At 37.2% G+C, this 15,851-nt stretch overlaps 1 protein-coding gene across 8 annotated transcripts; it reads left to right on the top strand.

Annotated features, from left to right (window-relative positions):
- Nucleotides 1-401: 401 nt before the first annotated feature.
- On the top strand, nucleotides 402-5,574 carry LOC141634415 (glyceraldehyde-3-phosphate dehydrogenase GAPC1, cytosolic-like). Of its 8 annotated transcripts, none has more exons than XM_074446595.1 (7): nucleotides 402-898; nucleotides 976-1,042; nucleotides 1,157-1,366; nucleotides 1,824-1,925; nucleotides 3,183-3,261; nucleotides 3,349-3,401; nucleotides 5,241-5,574. In XM_074446595.1, the coding sequence occupies exons 2-5, from the start codon at nucleotides 1,025-1,027 to the stop codon at nucleotides 3,189-3,191; spliced, it is 339 nt and encodes a 112-aa protein (XP_074302696.1). In that variant the 5' UTR covers nucleotides 402-898; nucleotides 976-1,024; the 3' UTR covers nucleotides 3,192-3,261; nucleotides 3,349-3,401; nucleotides 5,241-5,574. The 8 variants fall into 8 exon arrangements, with proteins under 8 accessions (XP_074302696.1, XP_074302695.1, XP_074302698.1 ...); XM_074446594.1 differs by lacking the exon at nucleotides 5,241-5,574 and adding an exon at nucleotides 3,801-4,011; XM_074446597.1 differs by having other exon boundaries at nucleotides 412-898; nucleotides 3,183-3,231.
- Nucleotides 5,575-15,851: the final 10,277 nt, after the last annotated feature.

Genomic DNA, 15,851 nt, shown 5'->3' with positions numbered 1-15,851 from the left:
GATACATATTCTCGAACAAGAAGCAAAACCTTAACAAAGTTGGGTGAGATATCTTTTTACCCTTCCTTTTGTAACTTCCATTTGATAGGATTACGGTGATTTTGTAAGAATGTAGCGGATTCTGATCTGCAAATTCTTGTATGAAACCAATTTCAGAATTTTTTGAGTTCTGTTATTTGGACGTGTCAAGAGTAATAATGAAATTCATGTCGGAATATATTGGTTACAGTTTACAAATTGTGCCTTGCTAGTCTCACAAGGAACAGTCTAATTATGTAGCAGAAACTTTGATGACAAAAACCAAAGGCTTTTTCGGATATGTTAATTGTTAACCACAGTCTAATCTATAATCTGTAAATCCTTTATTCCTTTATACTCCTAAAATATGAGAAGTTCCCCACACTGTAGCTTAGGAATAGTAGAACTCTTAGGAACAGTAGAGCTCTTAGGAATAGTGCATCATCTCAGCCACACATCTCGTCCAAGGTTTCCATCTCTGCCATCCACTTCTCTCACACTCCCATCCACTCATTTCTTTCTTCCAGTTGCTCACGTTCTATCCATTACTCATCTCTAACACATCAAATCTCATCTAATCTTCTTCCTCCAAAGAATTGTAGCGCCTAAACCTTGGTTCTCAATGCCAATATGGTTGATCTGGTTGTTTTCGTAATATGGTTGTTTTCATATATCTGCTGTGGAAGGAATTTGGTGGTGGGTTGATCTACAAGTTTTACAACGAAACCTTCACTCTCGCGGCCTACAACGTAAACAAATCCGTTCTTTCTCAGTTTACTCAATCAATAAAGTGACCACAGTGTGCTGACAAATTTAAAGCAACTCAGCCATGTCGTCAATCGATTCTGAATTCCTGAGGCTTGGTTTGGTTCATTTTTAGGTAGTTTAGTTCAGTTTTTGAGTTGTTTATTTTAATGATTCCTATTTTGGGTGTCTGATTTTGGGTTTTTTTTTAAGGGGGCCGTCCAATTTCAGTCTTGATCGAGTGATACTGTGACAGCGAAGAATGGGGAGTTACGGTCAGGTGAGAATGAATTTACGAAAGCTTTACTTTTTGTTTTGTTTTGTGTAGTTGTAGTTTTTGTAATTGGACAATTTGTTGTTGTGGTAATGTGGAATGTGATAATTGTGATTGTAGAATGCTGATTTGGATGAGTACGAGGATGATTTTATAGATGGTGTTGGTCCGAGTAAGTATCGGTATGGAAAACACGATGAAGGGTATGACGGTTTTGGATCTTTTTTGGGTCCTTTGCAGCCTGTGATTGCTGGTAGAGTTGTTCAAGAAAGCAAGGCGCTGCTGGAGACGCGACATTTGGCTCCAAAAGCATCTACTTCTCAAAACAATGTAAGCTCGTTTGCTTAGACATTTCTTTCCAATTTTAAGCAGAAGTTGTTAGACTGTGGTTCGGTGTTTCGATTCTATGGGTTATATACCAGCATAAAGTTTCACTATAATGCCATACTTATGGAGACTATTTTATAGTAAAATGTAACATTAGTCCTCATCCCCCATTTCAACTCTGATTTTTTCTATCAATTCCTTCCTCTTACTCATATAACAAAGTAAATTAATTGTTAATTTGATTCTTATATTTCTTTTTTTCGGACGATCCTAGGAGTCACCCTAACAAGGTAAATTATTTGTTAATTTGATTGTTTTGTTTCGAATTTGTTATAAAGCTTGATGTTTCTGAGACGATGATTTTGGTTATTGAGGTAGAAATTTCATCTTTGTGGTGTTAAAAAAAATCGGCCTCTTAGATTTCTTATTCTTTCCCGGTTTATTCTTATATTGGAGGTAGTTTCTGATTCTTCAACCACACAGAAGACCATCGATGGTACATCAATGGAGGACTGGAGAGGTGGAAGGGCTGCTTCCTTCAACATCATTCCCGGCAGCTAAGGTATCTTGCTATCTGGACTATGTATTTTAAACTTATTGTTCTTGGCTGTGATTGAAGTTGCTCTACTCTTAATTTATGGATAGTAAAATTATGCAACTTTCTTTCTTTTCTGAATACACTCTTCTTCAAGATTCTAACTTTTACGAGGTTTCGTTTCACCTCCCTTTCTATAACCATGCGAGTTATTGTCTGTTTAAAGTGTGGTGGATTAATGGTCCTGTTTATGCTCTAATTAGATAGACGAGAAGACGAGAATCTGGATTTTTGTTTTAGCTTATAAAGCATTTTTAAAATTGGTCTTCGATCATTACGTATGTTTATTATGCGCAAAACGGAAAATGTCGTGGTCAGGGAAATTAAACGTATAAATGTGTGGAACATAGATCTTGCCGGGCCTTGTCATGCGTGGCTGTGCAGGCTAATTACAATGAATCCAATCACTTTAGTATAGAGTTCCCCTGTCTTTTAGTTGAAATTATTTTCATTTTTTACTCATGTTGATTATTTAGCAATGATATTGATTGACATGGTAAATTTGTGAGGGTTTTGATCGAAGTTCTTGGGATGGGTGTTTACTTTTCACGAAAAGCTTTTTAAAGTTCTGATTGGCAAAAACATGAAAAATGATCTGGTTCTAGAGCTTGAGAGGATTAACAGAGTATTGCTTTGAACCCCCATGCTGCCAATGCCCTAACTGCCGCCGCTGCTGTTAAAGTTTGCTCAGAATGTTCCCATTCTTAACAAATATTATATTGGCTGGCTTAAGGACCTTTTGTGAAGGTGTGGGATACTAAACGCATACACCTGTCGCAGCGTGTGTGTTTACTTGAGTTACGCTGCTAAAAGGGTGACCGCAGTATAGGTCCGATATATCTGTTAGACTTATTTGGGTGGGACCTAGGCTTGCGGTCTATGATTCATACAATCCTCAACGTTTTACTAAGCCCGGTATGTGTCATTCTATCATCCTTGAATTCCTAGCCTGTTTAAGGAGGTTTTGTTTAATTTTAGTGCCGTGCATTCGCGGTACACGTACCGGTACATCCTTAAATCCTCCAATACTGACATGGATGTGACCGTAGGCTTCTTACGCTCCATTTAGGTGTGGGGTTAGCCGATGACACAGATATGTTCCTAATATAAGGCTGGCTGCGGCCATAAAAATGCACATGCCAGGTGGAGTATCTTCTTTGATTAAGAGCGCTTAATATTATAGGTGTTGTGTTTGTTAATTAACATGTCTCCCTGTTTACGCAGGCTTTTTAAACTTGGGGAAGGTGTTTGTGTGGACAAGGCGCTCGCACAGGTGCGTTATGGGTAAAGTTTTGACGTGAGCGTAAGTGCACCAGGTCTCTCTGTGATGAAATTCAGTTGTTATATGTAGCAGACAAGTTTCTTACTTTACCTATAATTTTGTCTCCAGGTGTTTTGAAGTGTGGATATGCTATTCGTGGTGAGATTGTTACTCAGGCCGAGGTATGACAAATTAGAATCTATATTTGTTCTGGTTACATTAGTCGATTGAAAGATTTCATGTTTTGGCCCATGTCAAAGTGTCGTGTCACGTTGAGAATTGAGATATTAGGACCTCATATATGTGACACCGCCAAAATAAATTGTTGAAGAAGGTGCAGATGTGTTGTCCTGTCCTCTGCAACTTTACCACTTTTATTTAGTGAGTTAATTTAGCATTCTTAAAAGGTTTTAAATGCATTTTGATTATTATTATCTTGCGCCTGCGGTATTGTACCTGCATCTTTTATTCTTGATGCATCTTCAGTTTGATTTGGTTGTAATTTCTATGTCTAAATAAAATTTGATGATTATTATCGAGCAATATTCTACCTGAGTTTGTCATTCTTGCTGCATCTTCAGAAGCTCCTGAAACTAACGATGCAGTTGAACAGCAGCGACCTCATATCCAGTTACCTCTCCAACGATAGTTTGTGGTGTTTTAATCTTCTGTTTTTCAATTGAAGTACTCAGTGGTTGTTCTAGGGTTCTATCGGATGAGATTCAATTGAAACTGATATTTCCACTAATTTTTCCTTGGTTTGTTCCTGATATTTATTTATTAATTTCCTGATATTCCTGTGTTTGTCTTCTTATTTTGACATTTCTTGCGAGCATTTGTATGTCGGGTACCCAATTTCGGAATTTTGTTGTTTGTTGTGGACCTCTGTTACGGACACTCTTTTGGATCCTCTTCAGCTTAGATCGTGGCTCAGTTTGGAGACGAATTTGAGCTATGGTAATTCGTCACTTTTCTTGCTTGAAACTTTTTCAGACCTAATAATGTAATTAGGGTAACTGCTAACTTTGCGTTACTCTATTTTCTGAGATAATTTTCTTGCTCATCAACAAGATGAACAAATTAGCTAAAAATCTGAAATAGATTTGACTATTTTAGACATTTGAGCGAAAATTGGAACCAATTTGGAAACACAATTGATTATTAAGGTTCTGAAATCTACAAGTTTTGGTCAAATTGTGAGCTTAATTATTAACGGTTTATAATCAATATGCTTTGTTCGAAGTTAGCCAACAATGGTACACTGTCCATCACTTGCTGTGTTGAGAGTTTCTAGACCACCAGTAGATAGCTCTATTGGACTTCAGTTATCATTCTCATTGCATTTCCTATTCCCAGGTTGTAATATTTATGATCTGTGTTTTTGTGTGTGTTTAGATTTCTTATTATATTGCGGGTGGTGATTATTTGGTTTGGAATTCGATTTTGAGTCTTAACTGATTGGATTTGAATTTTTCAGAAGGGCAATTCATGAAAACCCTGCTGTTTATGTATTACATGTACGGAGTATTAGTTTTGTGATTTCCCAAGTTTAAAATATAGGGTTTATAAATGTTGATCAGTGGACATTAGAACTACTGTTTGTTGCACAATCTTTAAATGTTTGTATGTATCTTTTGTACAAAATCTCCATGTTCTACGGAATGATTTTAAAAAATGAAGTTTATGAATTTAGGCGCAGCACTCTTATAGGGAAAGTGTTCAACTTTGTCGAGGGCAAATGTGTTACTGAGTTGAACCGTAAGTTCCATAATTTTGGTTACAAAGAATTTTAGAGATATGAGGTCTCTTTCTTGATAGGAATATCCCTTTTCTTTTTCTTTTCTTTTTTTTTTTTTTTTTTTTGCGATTTTTCATATTGTTGGGCATATGTATCGACTTCATCAACTCTTTGATTAGATTGTGAATCTATGTTTATTTATTATGTGTCTATGTGTATTTACTTTTCGAATAGTTTTAAGTGTGAATTATACTAATCAAGTTCTCCTTATTGTGACTATTAGACTGTTTTGCGAGCTGCAACGGGGATGGATAAGGTAAAATATAAATAACAAAGGTATGCACTACAATTACAAGAATTTATTCGAGGAAATATTGGTGTTGTTTGGCTTTGCTTATGGAAAATGACTTATGACTTTTCCTTTTCAAAAGGAGTTTATTCACAAGTTACTTTTCGGAAAAGTTTTAGTTGTTTGGCCATACTTTTGTAAAAGCGGTTTCTCACAAAATTTATATGTTTGGCCCAACTACTTTAATACAACTTTTGTTTGCTTATTTGATTCTTTATGTAAAAAGTAGAAGTAGAAGTAGTAAATATCTACTTCTCCTTTTGGGGGTGAATAATCAGTTTTTGACTTCTCAAAAGTACTTTTAAAACTCTCTAATTTACCATGTTTGGCCAAGCTACTACTTTTTCAATTACAAAAGCATTTTTTAAGCTTGGCCAAACAACACCATTATTTCTCAGCTTTTAAGCGATATTGAAAAGTTTGGTTTTCACAAGACTTATTAGAACGATTTTAGAGAATCAACTTATACGAAGTCAAAACTACCGTCTTGGAACTTTGTCACAAAGGTAGTCCTTATCTTTCATGAATGGAATTTAATTTCGACAATTTTTGATGGAGTGATATAATAATCGATTTAACATCTAAAATTATGAGTGCGGTTTGAAACATTGCGGTAAATCTTGCAAGTTGTATGCTAATGTGTACTTAGCAACTTCGATGAGTTAAATAATTTTCGATAAATATTACTCGATAAAAGATAAATCAAGTTAGAAGATGCTTCTTTCGTTCTAATCATTTGTTTACCAATTATTTATATTATTTAATCTAGATGATTTGGAGGGATGGAATAGGTATGTGCGCACTAATGTTGTATCTACAACACAAATAGTGATTGTTCGGCCAATTATTTTAGACGCGTCATTAATATTAGATTAGGAAGACATCATATTTACAAAGTATGTATGGCCTATGAAATCCTTAAGACAATTTCAATGGTAAGGAATGCTTTTATGAAAGGTTTTTATGAAAGGTTTTTATGAGAGTAATTCAAATTAAATTAAATCACATAGAATATCATTATATGTATTATTTGCTTGGATTGACTAACCTTATAACACAATCAGTAGTTATCATGTCGTGTTTTTTTTTTCAAATATGACCATTTTTTTATAAATAATGACCACTTTTGGATGAATAATGACCACTTTGAAAATATAGGTCATTTTTTAGCCATAAAAAGTGGTCACTATTAACCAAAGATGGACAATATTTATCAAAAAGTGATCACTTCTCTAATGATCGCACGTGAGACCGTCGTATAAGAGAATTTGTGTATAACAATAGTACGCATACCGCCAACAATAATTTGACAATAATTGACCTAATTAATTGGTGTAGTATGGTATATCACAAATTCTACGATAAAACGGTCTCACACCGCGAGACGGTTCTTATTTAAAAAAAAATCATACGATTATTGCTATCAATCAAAAAGTAATCGTTATATAAATGGAACGTCTTACACTGTGAGACCGTCTCATACAAAAATCATATAGTTATTACTTTGTCATGCAGATTGTATATTTAAAAGTACAATAGTTTTTATAATATTATTTCATACTTTTTTTTTCAATGGTTAACTATGAGGAATCCCATACTATGGATATAGTTGAACATAAGATATTCTTTAGTGTAATAAATTGAGGACTTAATAATTTTTTTAATAAAATTAATCTAAAACTAAATTTTTTTAATAAAATTAATCTAAACCTACTATCCTAATCTCCAAGAAATAAAATACGGAGTATTTATTTAGCTATTGTACAAAAAAGCACATACATGTATCTATAAACCAAACATGAAATTTTAATGTCTTAGATCGTTAAATACATACTATCAAATGTCTTTTTAAACTTTAATGACTAATATCTTCATACATGCGCACGAGAATAGTAATGACTTTCTTGGATACAAAAATCTCTTTCGTGCTTAATTTAAGCGTAGAGAATATCCATTGAGGTCAAGCTATGCCATAACGATAAATAAGAGTGATGGACAGTCACTTAATCATGCTAAAATTTATATACCGAATCCAGATTTTAGTCATTGCTAACTGTGGACATGGGCCACCTGCGACGCCCAACCAATCTATGGACATGCAGCGGTCTTTTGAAAACCACGCTCGGTGGCGTAAAAATGCTTTCGACCGGATCGTTTTATATCGGTCGGTTTCGTCTCGGCAAAGGTCTCGAAACGATGCAGAGATGTTCGGAGTCGCCACCAAGCAATTATGGGATACTTGGAAACCGTTCAAATCCACTTTATACCTAGTTCAATCAAGGCAAAAAGCGTGCTTGCCATAGGTACTAAAGATAAGGACTTGTCCCCCTTTAGTATCCTATCGCTAGAATGACTCTCGTACGCCCTGGATAAGGCCATCCACTATCCAAAGGTTCTGAGTAAGGGGTGAGGGTACGCATTAGAAAGCCCTTTAATCGGACACCCAATCCCGCCCGCGTTAGCGGCCTCTACTGATCGATCGTGGTTGTTTAAGTGCAAAAGTTGATAAAACGGTTTAAATGCATGAATGCACATCCAAAAGCTTAACCTAACATATGAAAAATTCCTAAGTCGGTTTGTTTATCCATGTACCAAGTAATTGGTGTCAAAGTTGGATTTAGATTGATTTGCATATGAAAACAGAAATTAAACATCCATTTACCAAATTCGGATTTTGATGCTTAACACGATCCATTTGTTTGAAAAAGTGTGTTTAAAGGATAAAGTATAAAATGCAAACTCGTCAATCTGATCCGTCACGTATTCGGATTAACCGTAATCGAGATCGTCCTAGACAAGTACCGAAAAGAAACAGAACAGTGCCAGACAACCCAATTGAGGCGCGAGCCATTAGGCGGGGGAATAGAGCCTGTCCAGGTTTTGAAATATGAAAACAGACGGCCTCTTAGGGCGCGAGTCAGACGACGACCCAAAGGGGCGTCTCCTGGTTGTTAAAATGGTTGTTTAAAACTGCTTTCGTGATTAAATAATTTGCATGACTCGGAATAATTACTATTATCTTAGTAATATTCGTTGTCCGATTTGCAAGTTTGAAAAGTATAGTTTACAAATAAAAATGTAAAATGTTTGATATGAACTAATATGTTAAGTTCATTTCTTTGTAATTAGTCAAGTTTGTCATCATACTTGGATTAAACCGTCATGGTATAAGGAACCAATGATGATTATGAATTATGACTAATATGTTTTTTTTATGACGACGGGGTTGAATCCCCCCCGGGCCCATGCATTCCCGCACCACCACATGGACCATGTAAGCCACCCATTTCGGGGGCTACAGTGGCCAAGTGATCATCGCCCCAGCTGGTAGTCGAACCCGGGACCTCTCAACTCCTGCATTTCTGTAAGTTTCAAGGTTTAACCCGACTACCACTTGACTAATATGTTCGCAAGTGTAAATAAATGAGAAAAATGGCAAATAAAAGAAAAGAGTGTTATAATACCCTTTAAAATGTAATTAACCAAATAATATCACCGAGTCATGGATAAAACCATCATGGTATGAGGAACCAAGGGTGATTACGATTTATGGTTAAAAATTTGTCATAAAAATGAATTAAAACGGTAAAAGCCATAAAAGAAAATAAAAGGAAAATGTTGCGGAAAGATGAACACTAACACGGCTGGATTAAGGCCTGAGAGGGCATAGAGGCGCGAGCTCCCTTGCTACGCAAGTAGCCCTTGTCTCAGGCCAAAATCCGGTTTTGGCTCATTTCTCCTATTTTTGGATCGTGTTATGCATTGTTCATGCTTATACACTCATAAAAATAGCGAAGATATGAAATAAGTGAGTTGTTTACACCCTCAAACTTACGTGTATTGATGTTTGCGAGGTAGACGACTTTAGAGACGACTTTCTCGTTGTGACTACTCGCTATCAAAGAAGCTTAAAAGAGTGCCTTAAAAAGGGATTTTGTTTTGAAAACGAGTTGAAAATATGTTGTTGAAAAACATGTTGATTAATGTTGGTTGGTCGAATGGGTCGGTCGAATGCACGACGACGGTACCAAACAAAATGTGCAAGGCTTGTATTTTCGATCGGTAGGTCGAAAACAGGTGTCGATTTGTTGACTTAAGAAGTCGAGTCTAGAAGTTTAAGGGAGATGTGAGGGGGCGGACGCTCGCGTGAGGATTGTGGTGTGTGAAGGTGGGTATTTATAGAGAAATGTGGGGTGGTAGGTCGGTTGAGTTTGCTTGGAGGCTAAGGAGGACGCCTATTGAGGCGCGAGCCACCTAGTGCCTTAATAGGATGCCCTGTCCTTTTCAATTTGGACGTATCTATTGTTTGGTTGGTTTGATTTGTGGTATCCAAATAGGATGTCGTGTAACAATGTGGTCATCTAATAAGATGATTTGGGTGTTACTTGGGGTAGGTACTTTGTGTGCTTGACTCGGGTTTGACCCGTGTTGAGTCGGGATTTGAATTTGGAGTCGGTTTTTGGCCTGATGTCGGTTTTGACTCTAATTAGTGTCATTTTAATGCAAATGGCAAGATAAAATCATTTATGGCATTATTATTGACATTCGAGACTTGGGTTGACTCGGGTTGACTCAGGTTGACTCTAGTTATGGGTTTCTGAGTCAGTTTTGGGTCCGAAGACGGTTTTAACTCTAAATAGTGTTATTTTAATGCAAATGAAGTTAGAAAACCATTTTTGAAATCATTTTTCATATTCGAGTAATGCATTAAACAATCATGTATAGCCAATCCACGCACGTATGTCAAAAACACGTTATAGTCCGATCATCATCAGGTGGTTTTTGGAAGGTGCAGATACTGGGTATCTACAGAGCCCCAACTTTGACTGAGGCTTGGACAGGGCGAAAGTCAAAGTATAGCCTCCAGGTCAATCGAAGATTACAACATGAAGACCATTGCGATATCGAGGTGACTCAAAAGGGTTTGCGCCAAGGACCTGCTGTCGGGAAGGGCGACATCGAAGTGACTCGGGGATGCGAGTCAAGGACCTGCCGTCGGGAACAGTTTAGAGTCTGTCGACTTCCGATTCGGGTCGTTTAAAGTCCATTAGACTACGTATAAAGGCTCGCCAGCCATAGGAAGGAGTCATACCTGAGGCATCTTCGGGATATGTCCTTGAATTATTTCTTGTTTGCGCACAAAGGCTCGCCAACCGTGTTGAAGGTGCGTTTTGAGGCTCGTCAGCCATGTTGAAGGTGCGTTTTGAGGCTCGCCAGCCATTGAAAGTGCGTAGAGGCTTGCCAGGCATCGATGGTCGAATGATCGACTGTGGGAAATAGCCTGAAACATCGGGCTTATTTCAAGATATTGTCTGGTCATGACTTCCAACCAGATTGACGTTTGATAGGTTCGGCTAGGGAGCAACGAACTCCAACTTGTTGGGGTCCTAAATGAACTCCGTGGGGATAAATTTTTAAAGCAAGGCTCTCTGGAAAACCATTTAGGGAGAGCGTTGCATCGCGATCATGAATGATGTTGCGAGGATCTTTGAAAGACCCGTGACTTCTATTTGAAAATGGGCACTCGCTGGGAAGTTAGAAACATCTCAGGACTCGCCGGGGATATAAGTTGTCGTTCGTTGGGAGGTGGCGTATGCCATGTAATCGACGCGGTTAAAGCCCTTGGACTTGACGGGTCGACGTTTGTTGGGAAGAACCCACTACTCAATTGGTGTACGTTTGTCTTCTCAAGATTATCTGCTTGGTTAGTGACCACACAAATCCGCAGTCGCATAGACAAACATGTAGCACGCAAGTGTATAAGCACATAAGCATGTAAGCAATTAGCACGTAATATCCCGCGTGAGGGGAGATAGGAGTTTTGAAAGTTGTGAAGCTTAATATTGAGTCTTGTTGCTCATAGATCCGTGATTTGATAGATTGGAGACACGTGACTGTTGCGACATTAACTCACACGGACGCATACTGACAGATGGTCTTGAACGTGATACAAACTTGGTATCAACACGACACGGGGGTGACTTTGACAGACTTTGCTTATGTGTGTGCAACTCTTTGCCAAGAAAGGGTGACAACGCGCGTCAGATCCTTGGAGTAGAAGGTCCGCTCGGCTAGGGAACACGAATTGATTATCTTCTCCAGACATCTTTGCCTCTGTTTGCTTGTTTGAGATCCCTTCTCGAGTTTTGATGATTCAGAGAGCGGAACCAAGACTTTGTCATCGTCCAAACCGAGCACTAGGCTAAAAGTGGTTTTATTTTGGACTGTAACTCAAAAGATGTTTGAGGATAAAGGACGGATGGCGTCTCGAAAGAAAATCTCCCAGAGTGAGAAGATGGGAATTTGGCGAAAGGAGGAATATGCGACGTCTTAAGGGAGAAGCTCCCAGTAAAGAGGTATAAGAGTAATTTTTGTAGCTGGGTGGGCTGATTTTGAGGATTGATGTTGATGGTTGAGATTAAAAGGGGTATGCGGTTATGTCCATGTTGGGGGACTGCCTACGTATTCGCGTGTTTGCGATATCTAACCAGATCGTAGTTCTGCTGGGTGTGAAATGGGTTGCAAATTGAAGGTGTGAAAATTGAATGTGTGTGGGGGTGTGGTTGTGTCCTAGTAATAGGTCTGCTTACGCATTCGCGTGTGTGCGAAATCAAACCAGATCGTAGTTCTGCGTGCGTATTGATAATTGATTTTAAGGGTTATGGTTGTGTCCTTGAAGGACTGCCTACGTATTCACGTGGTGTGAAATCAAACCAGATCATAGTTCAGGTTGTGTATTGATAATTGATTTTGGGGTGTATGGTTGTGTCCTTGAAGGACTGCCTATATATTCACGTGGTGTGAAATCAAACCAGATTGTAGTTTGGAGGGTGTGTGCCTAAGCTAACTGTTAGGACCTTTGAGTGTGAGGGTCACGATGGTAAATGCCGTTTCTGTTGGAGTATGTGTCCTCAACAATAGTACGATCACATGTATAAATCTCAAATTAAGAATACATAAGGGATGATTCAATTATAAGTCAACTGATCAACATTAATCAGTAATAATTGGCTGACTAGAGTTTGACGTTACTGTCGTGTTGACGGTGGTGATCAATTGATCCCTTAGGGTCACACCTAAAGGATGAGACCTAAATAAATAATTAATTAATTGTATTCGATACGGATTAATTAATCCCTTATTTATAGGAGTTGGATTTTGTATCTTATTGTAATGTGATTAAATAATATTCGATTTAGTGGATTAATATATTAATTTACTAAATTATGTTGAGGTTTTATAAATATTTCGAGGTAGAGGTAATTAGTTATTTACATTTACAAGAGGTTGTAAATTTAACTAACTAGCTATTATGGGACCCATTATATGTTGATATAATGGTAAAATATTATTCAATAAGTTGAGTGAATATATGTTTATTAATTTGTCACATAATTGTTATGTGATTAAATTAATACTTGATTATGTAAGATAATTAAACATAAGACTATTAAGCATTTGTGGGACAAATATTATAAGACAAAAATGGACCCATATATACTCAAGTGCACCGTCCAAAATGGTGAGCATGCTTGAGTTTTTGGTTTTGTCATTTTGTTGTTTGAAAGATGCTCCAACATCTTATGACATGCTTGATTCATGCTAGCCTACTACCTACACATAAAGAATATTGCATAAGACAAAATAAGAAAACCAAAATGCTCTACATAAGGAGCATTTGGACGGCACATGTAGAAATAAAGAGGAGAATAATTGTTGTTCTCATTTTTACTCGACCTTTCTCTCAAAATATCACACATGCAAATCCTCTAAACTCATATATACTCATTTTACTAATGTTTAGCAAATATTACTAGTGTAGTAATATTAGTTATATTAAGGAAATATTACTACCTAATGTCTAGTTAATATTAGTAGTAATTTTGGGTCAAATCTTGGGTGCAATCAAAAGGAGGGCTCCGATGACCGGTTTTTGCCGTCACTTCCGGTACCAAATTTTTTTTTATAAAACCCAACTAAAAAGTAGTCTTTAATCGGGGTCAAACACAAAGATGGCGGGGGTTTGATACTTGGTCGGTTTAAGTCTTTAGTTTAGTCAAATAAATGAAAGAGGTTGATTAATTGTAAACTAAGATGCAAATGAGATATAAAATTAAGCTAAATGAAAATTGCTTCTAATCAAATGAATTGAAACTAAGGTCCTTGGGTTCACTTGGGTAAGTCGGGGAAGAGAAGGTTGTTAATAAGAAATGGGTAATGATAAAGGCCTATGATTAATCCTAATTTCTTAGTCAATTATATAGCTAACCAACAAGCATTCACTTAGTAAGAAAAACTCGTCTCGACCATGCCATATAGGCCTTCCATTGTCTTTCGACCTATGATAGACTAAACATGACAACGAAAGACTCAAACTTTCATTTAAGCAATCCATCAAACATATCATAGGCATGGGAGTAAGGGTTTACAAACAAGCTTTCACTTAGTTGAGACAAACTCATCACAATCATGCATAAAGACTATCTAATAGCATAGGCACCAAGATGGATCAAATATGTCTAAGAAAGGCTCCAACTTTCATTTAAGCATCTCATTTAAACACTTCTAAAACCATCCAATAGCATAATGCACCAAGATAAGTTAAACATGCTAATAAAAGACTCAAACTTTCGTTCAAACATATCATCGAGCACTTCATATGCACAAGAGTAAGACCAATTAATTACCCAATTTCAAATGTTAATAACCCAATTTTACCCCTTTTAATCACCCAAGTTCCCTAATGACTTTAGATGAGACTACTCACTCATGTTCATGGGTGAGAAATTACCAACAATTTCCAACAAAATACAAACAAGCATGGTAAACATGATAAAGATTGTAACTTTGAGTAAATAACAATTAACCAACATAAAAGATGTAAATTAATGAAGTAAATGTAAGCAAAGGATGAAAATTATACCAACTAAGAAGAAAGTACCAAGCTTGGATAATAATGGAAGATGAATTTCTTCTTGTCTTCCAAATATAACCCAAAAGATTAATTGTAAACTATTGAGAAATGAAAAACTTGGATGAATTAAAGAAGAATTAAACTATTAATTAAAGGAAGATTACAACTTTTTATTGATATTGAATGAAAATGAGAAAGTAAATATTAGGGTTCTACAATATTGAGAGATTAATAATCTAAGCTATTCTAATTTCTAGTCTAATGTAATGTGTGTTGTATGAATATGAGAGGAGTGCTTTATATAGCCCCTCTAATTACAAATCCAATTAGATTAACCAATGATAATAATAATCTAATAATAATACTAACTCTAATAGAAATACTAATAATTATAATAATATACTAATGATAATAATAATAATAATAATAATAATAATATTCCTAATTATAAAAACTAATCGATACAAAGCCTCCAAACAAAGACATTGACACAAACAAGAAGGGGAAAACGCAATATCGCAACAAGGGTGTGCATGCCGGTCAACCGGCGGTCGGGCATGGTCACCGGCAGCGAGTACTTCAAAATTAAAGGAACGCAATTTGGATTGGGTGCGGGAGCTGGTGAGGCGGCTGCCGGGCAACCGGCATAGAGACACAATTGATGCGAGAAATGGAAATGGTGCTGTGTGCCGGTGTGTCGGCTGCCGGGCAACCGGCATAGGCAACAAAAGCTCATAAAAGCTCAGTTTCGAACCCGAGTCCAGAGATGCGCGAATGAATTGTTGATGCAGGTTGTCGGTGATGGAGTTGTTGATGATGGTGAATGCGAGCTTGCCGTTGTTGATAATGGTGCTTGGCGATGGTGATGTCGGGGTAAATGGTGGTGGTTTTTTTTGTCGTGGTGGTGTAGGTAGAGTATGGTGTTGTTTGAAGTCGAGTTTGATGTCGGGTTGGTGAATGATAATGGAGATGATGATGGAAGGTGGTTAATGGGTTGGTGATGGTGAATGAATAGTCGTTGGTATCGTGGTAATGTGAGGCAGAGGAGATGGTTGCTGGGTTGTTTGAAATTCAGGGGAAGGTTATTGATGGTGGATTAATGGAGGATGGAGATGAGTTGCACGAGTTGGTTTGTCGTGATTCGTGATTGAAGCTAGTATGAATGGTGATGGTGAATAAAAGCGTGGATTGCTGTTGTCGTTGTCGGTTGCGGGGGACAGAGGAGTGCACTTGGTTGATGGCGGTGGAGTGATGCAGGTGATGTTGGGCTGCTGTTGGTGTCGGGTTTTTGGACTGGTGAATGTTGGTGGTGAACGGGGGTTGTTGTCGCATTGAATGGATGATGAAGATGATGGAGGAGGTGCACAAGGTTAATGGAGGGTGAAATTAGTGATATGAAATTGAGGATGAATGCTGTGTGATACGGTTTGTCAAAGTCAACCTTTGACATTTGTTTTGACTTTCATTTGATTCTCGCTTTGCTCTTTGACCCGTCTCGATTCCTTTTCAATCAACTTAGCTCGTGCTTCCGTCTCATTATTTTGTCTCACCTACACATTGTATTAATAAAATAAGAATAATATTAATATTGTATAAAAACCCGACTAATAATTAAATCTAACCGATACGAC

This window comes from Silene latifolia, chromosome Y (assembly GCF_048544455.1).
Source record: "Silene latifolia isolate original U9 population chromosome Y, ASM4854445v1, whole genome shotgun sequence".
Classification (NCBI taxonomy): domain Eukaryota; kingdom Viridiplantae; phylum Streptophyta; class Magnoliopsida; order Caryophyllales; family Caryophyllaceae; genus Silene; species Silene latifolia.
This window is presented reverse-complemented; position numbering and strand designations above follow the sequence as displayed.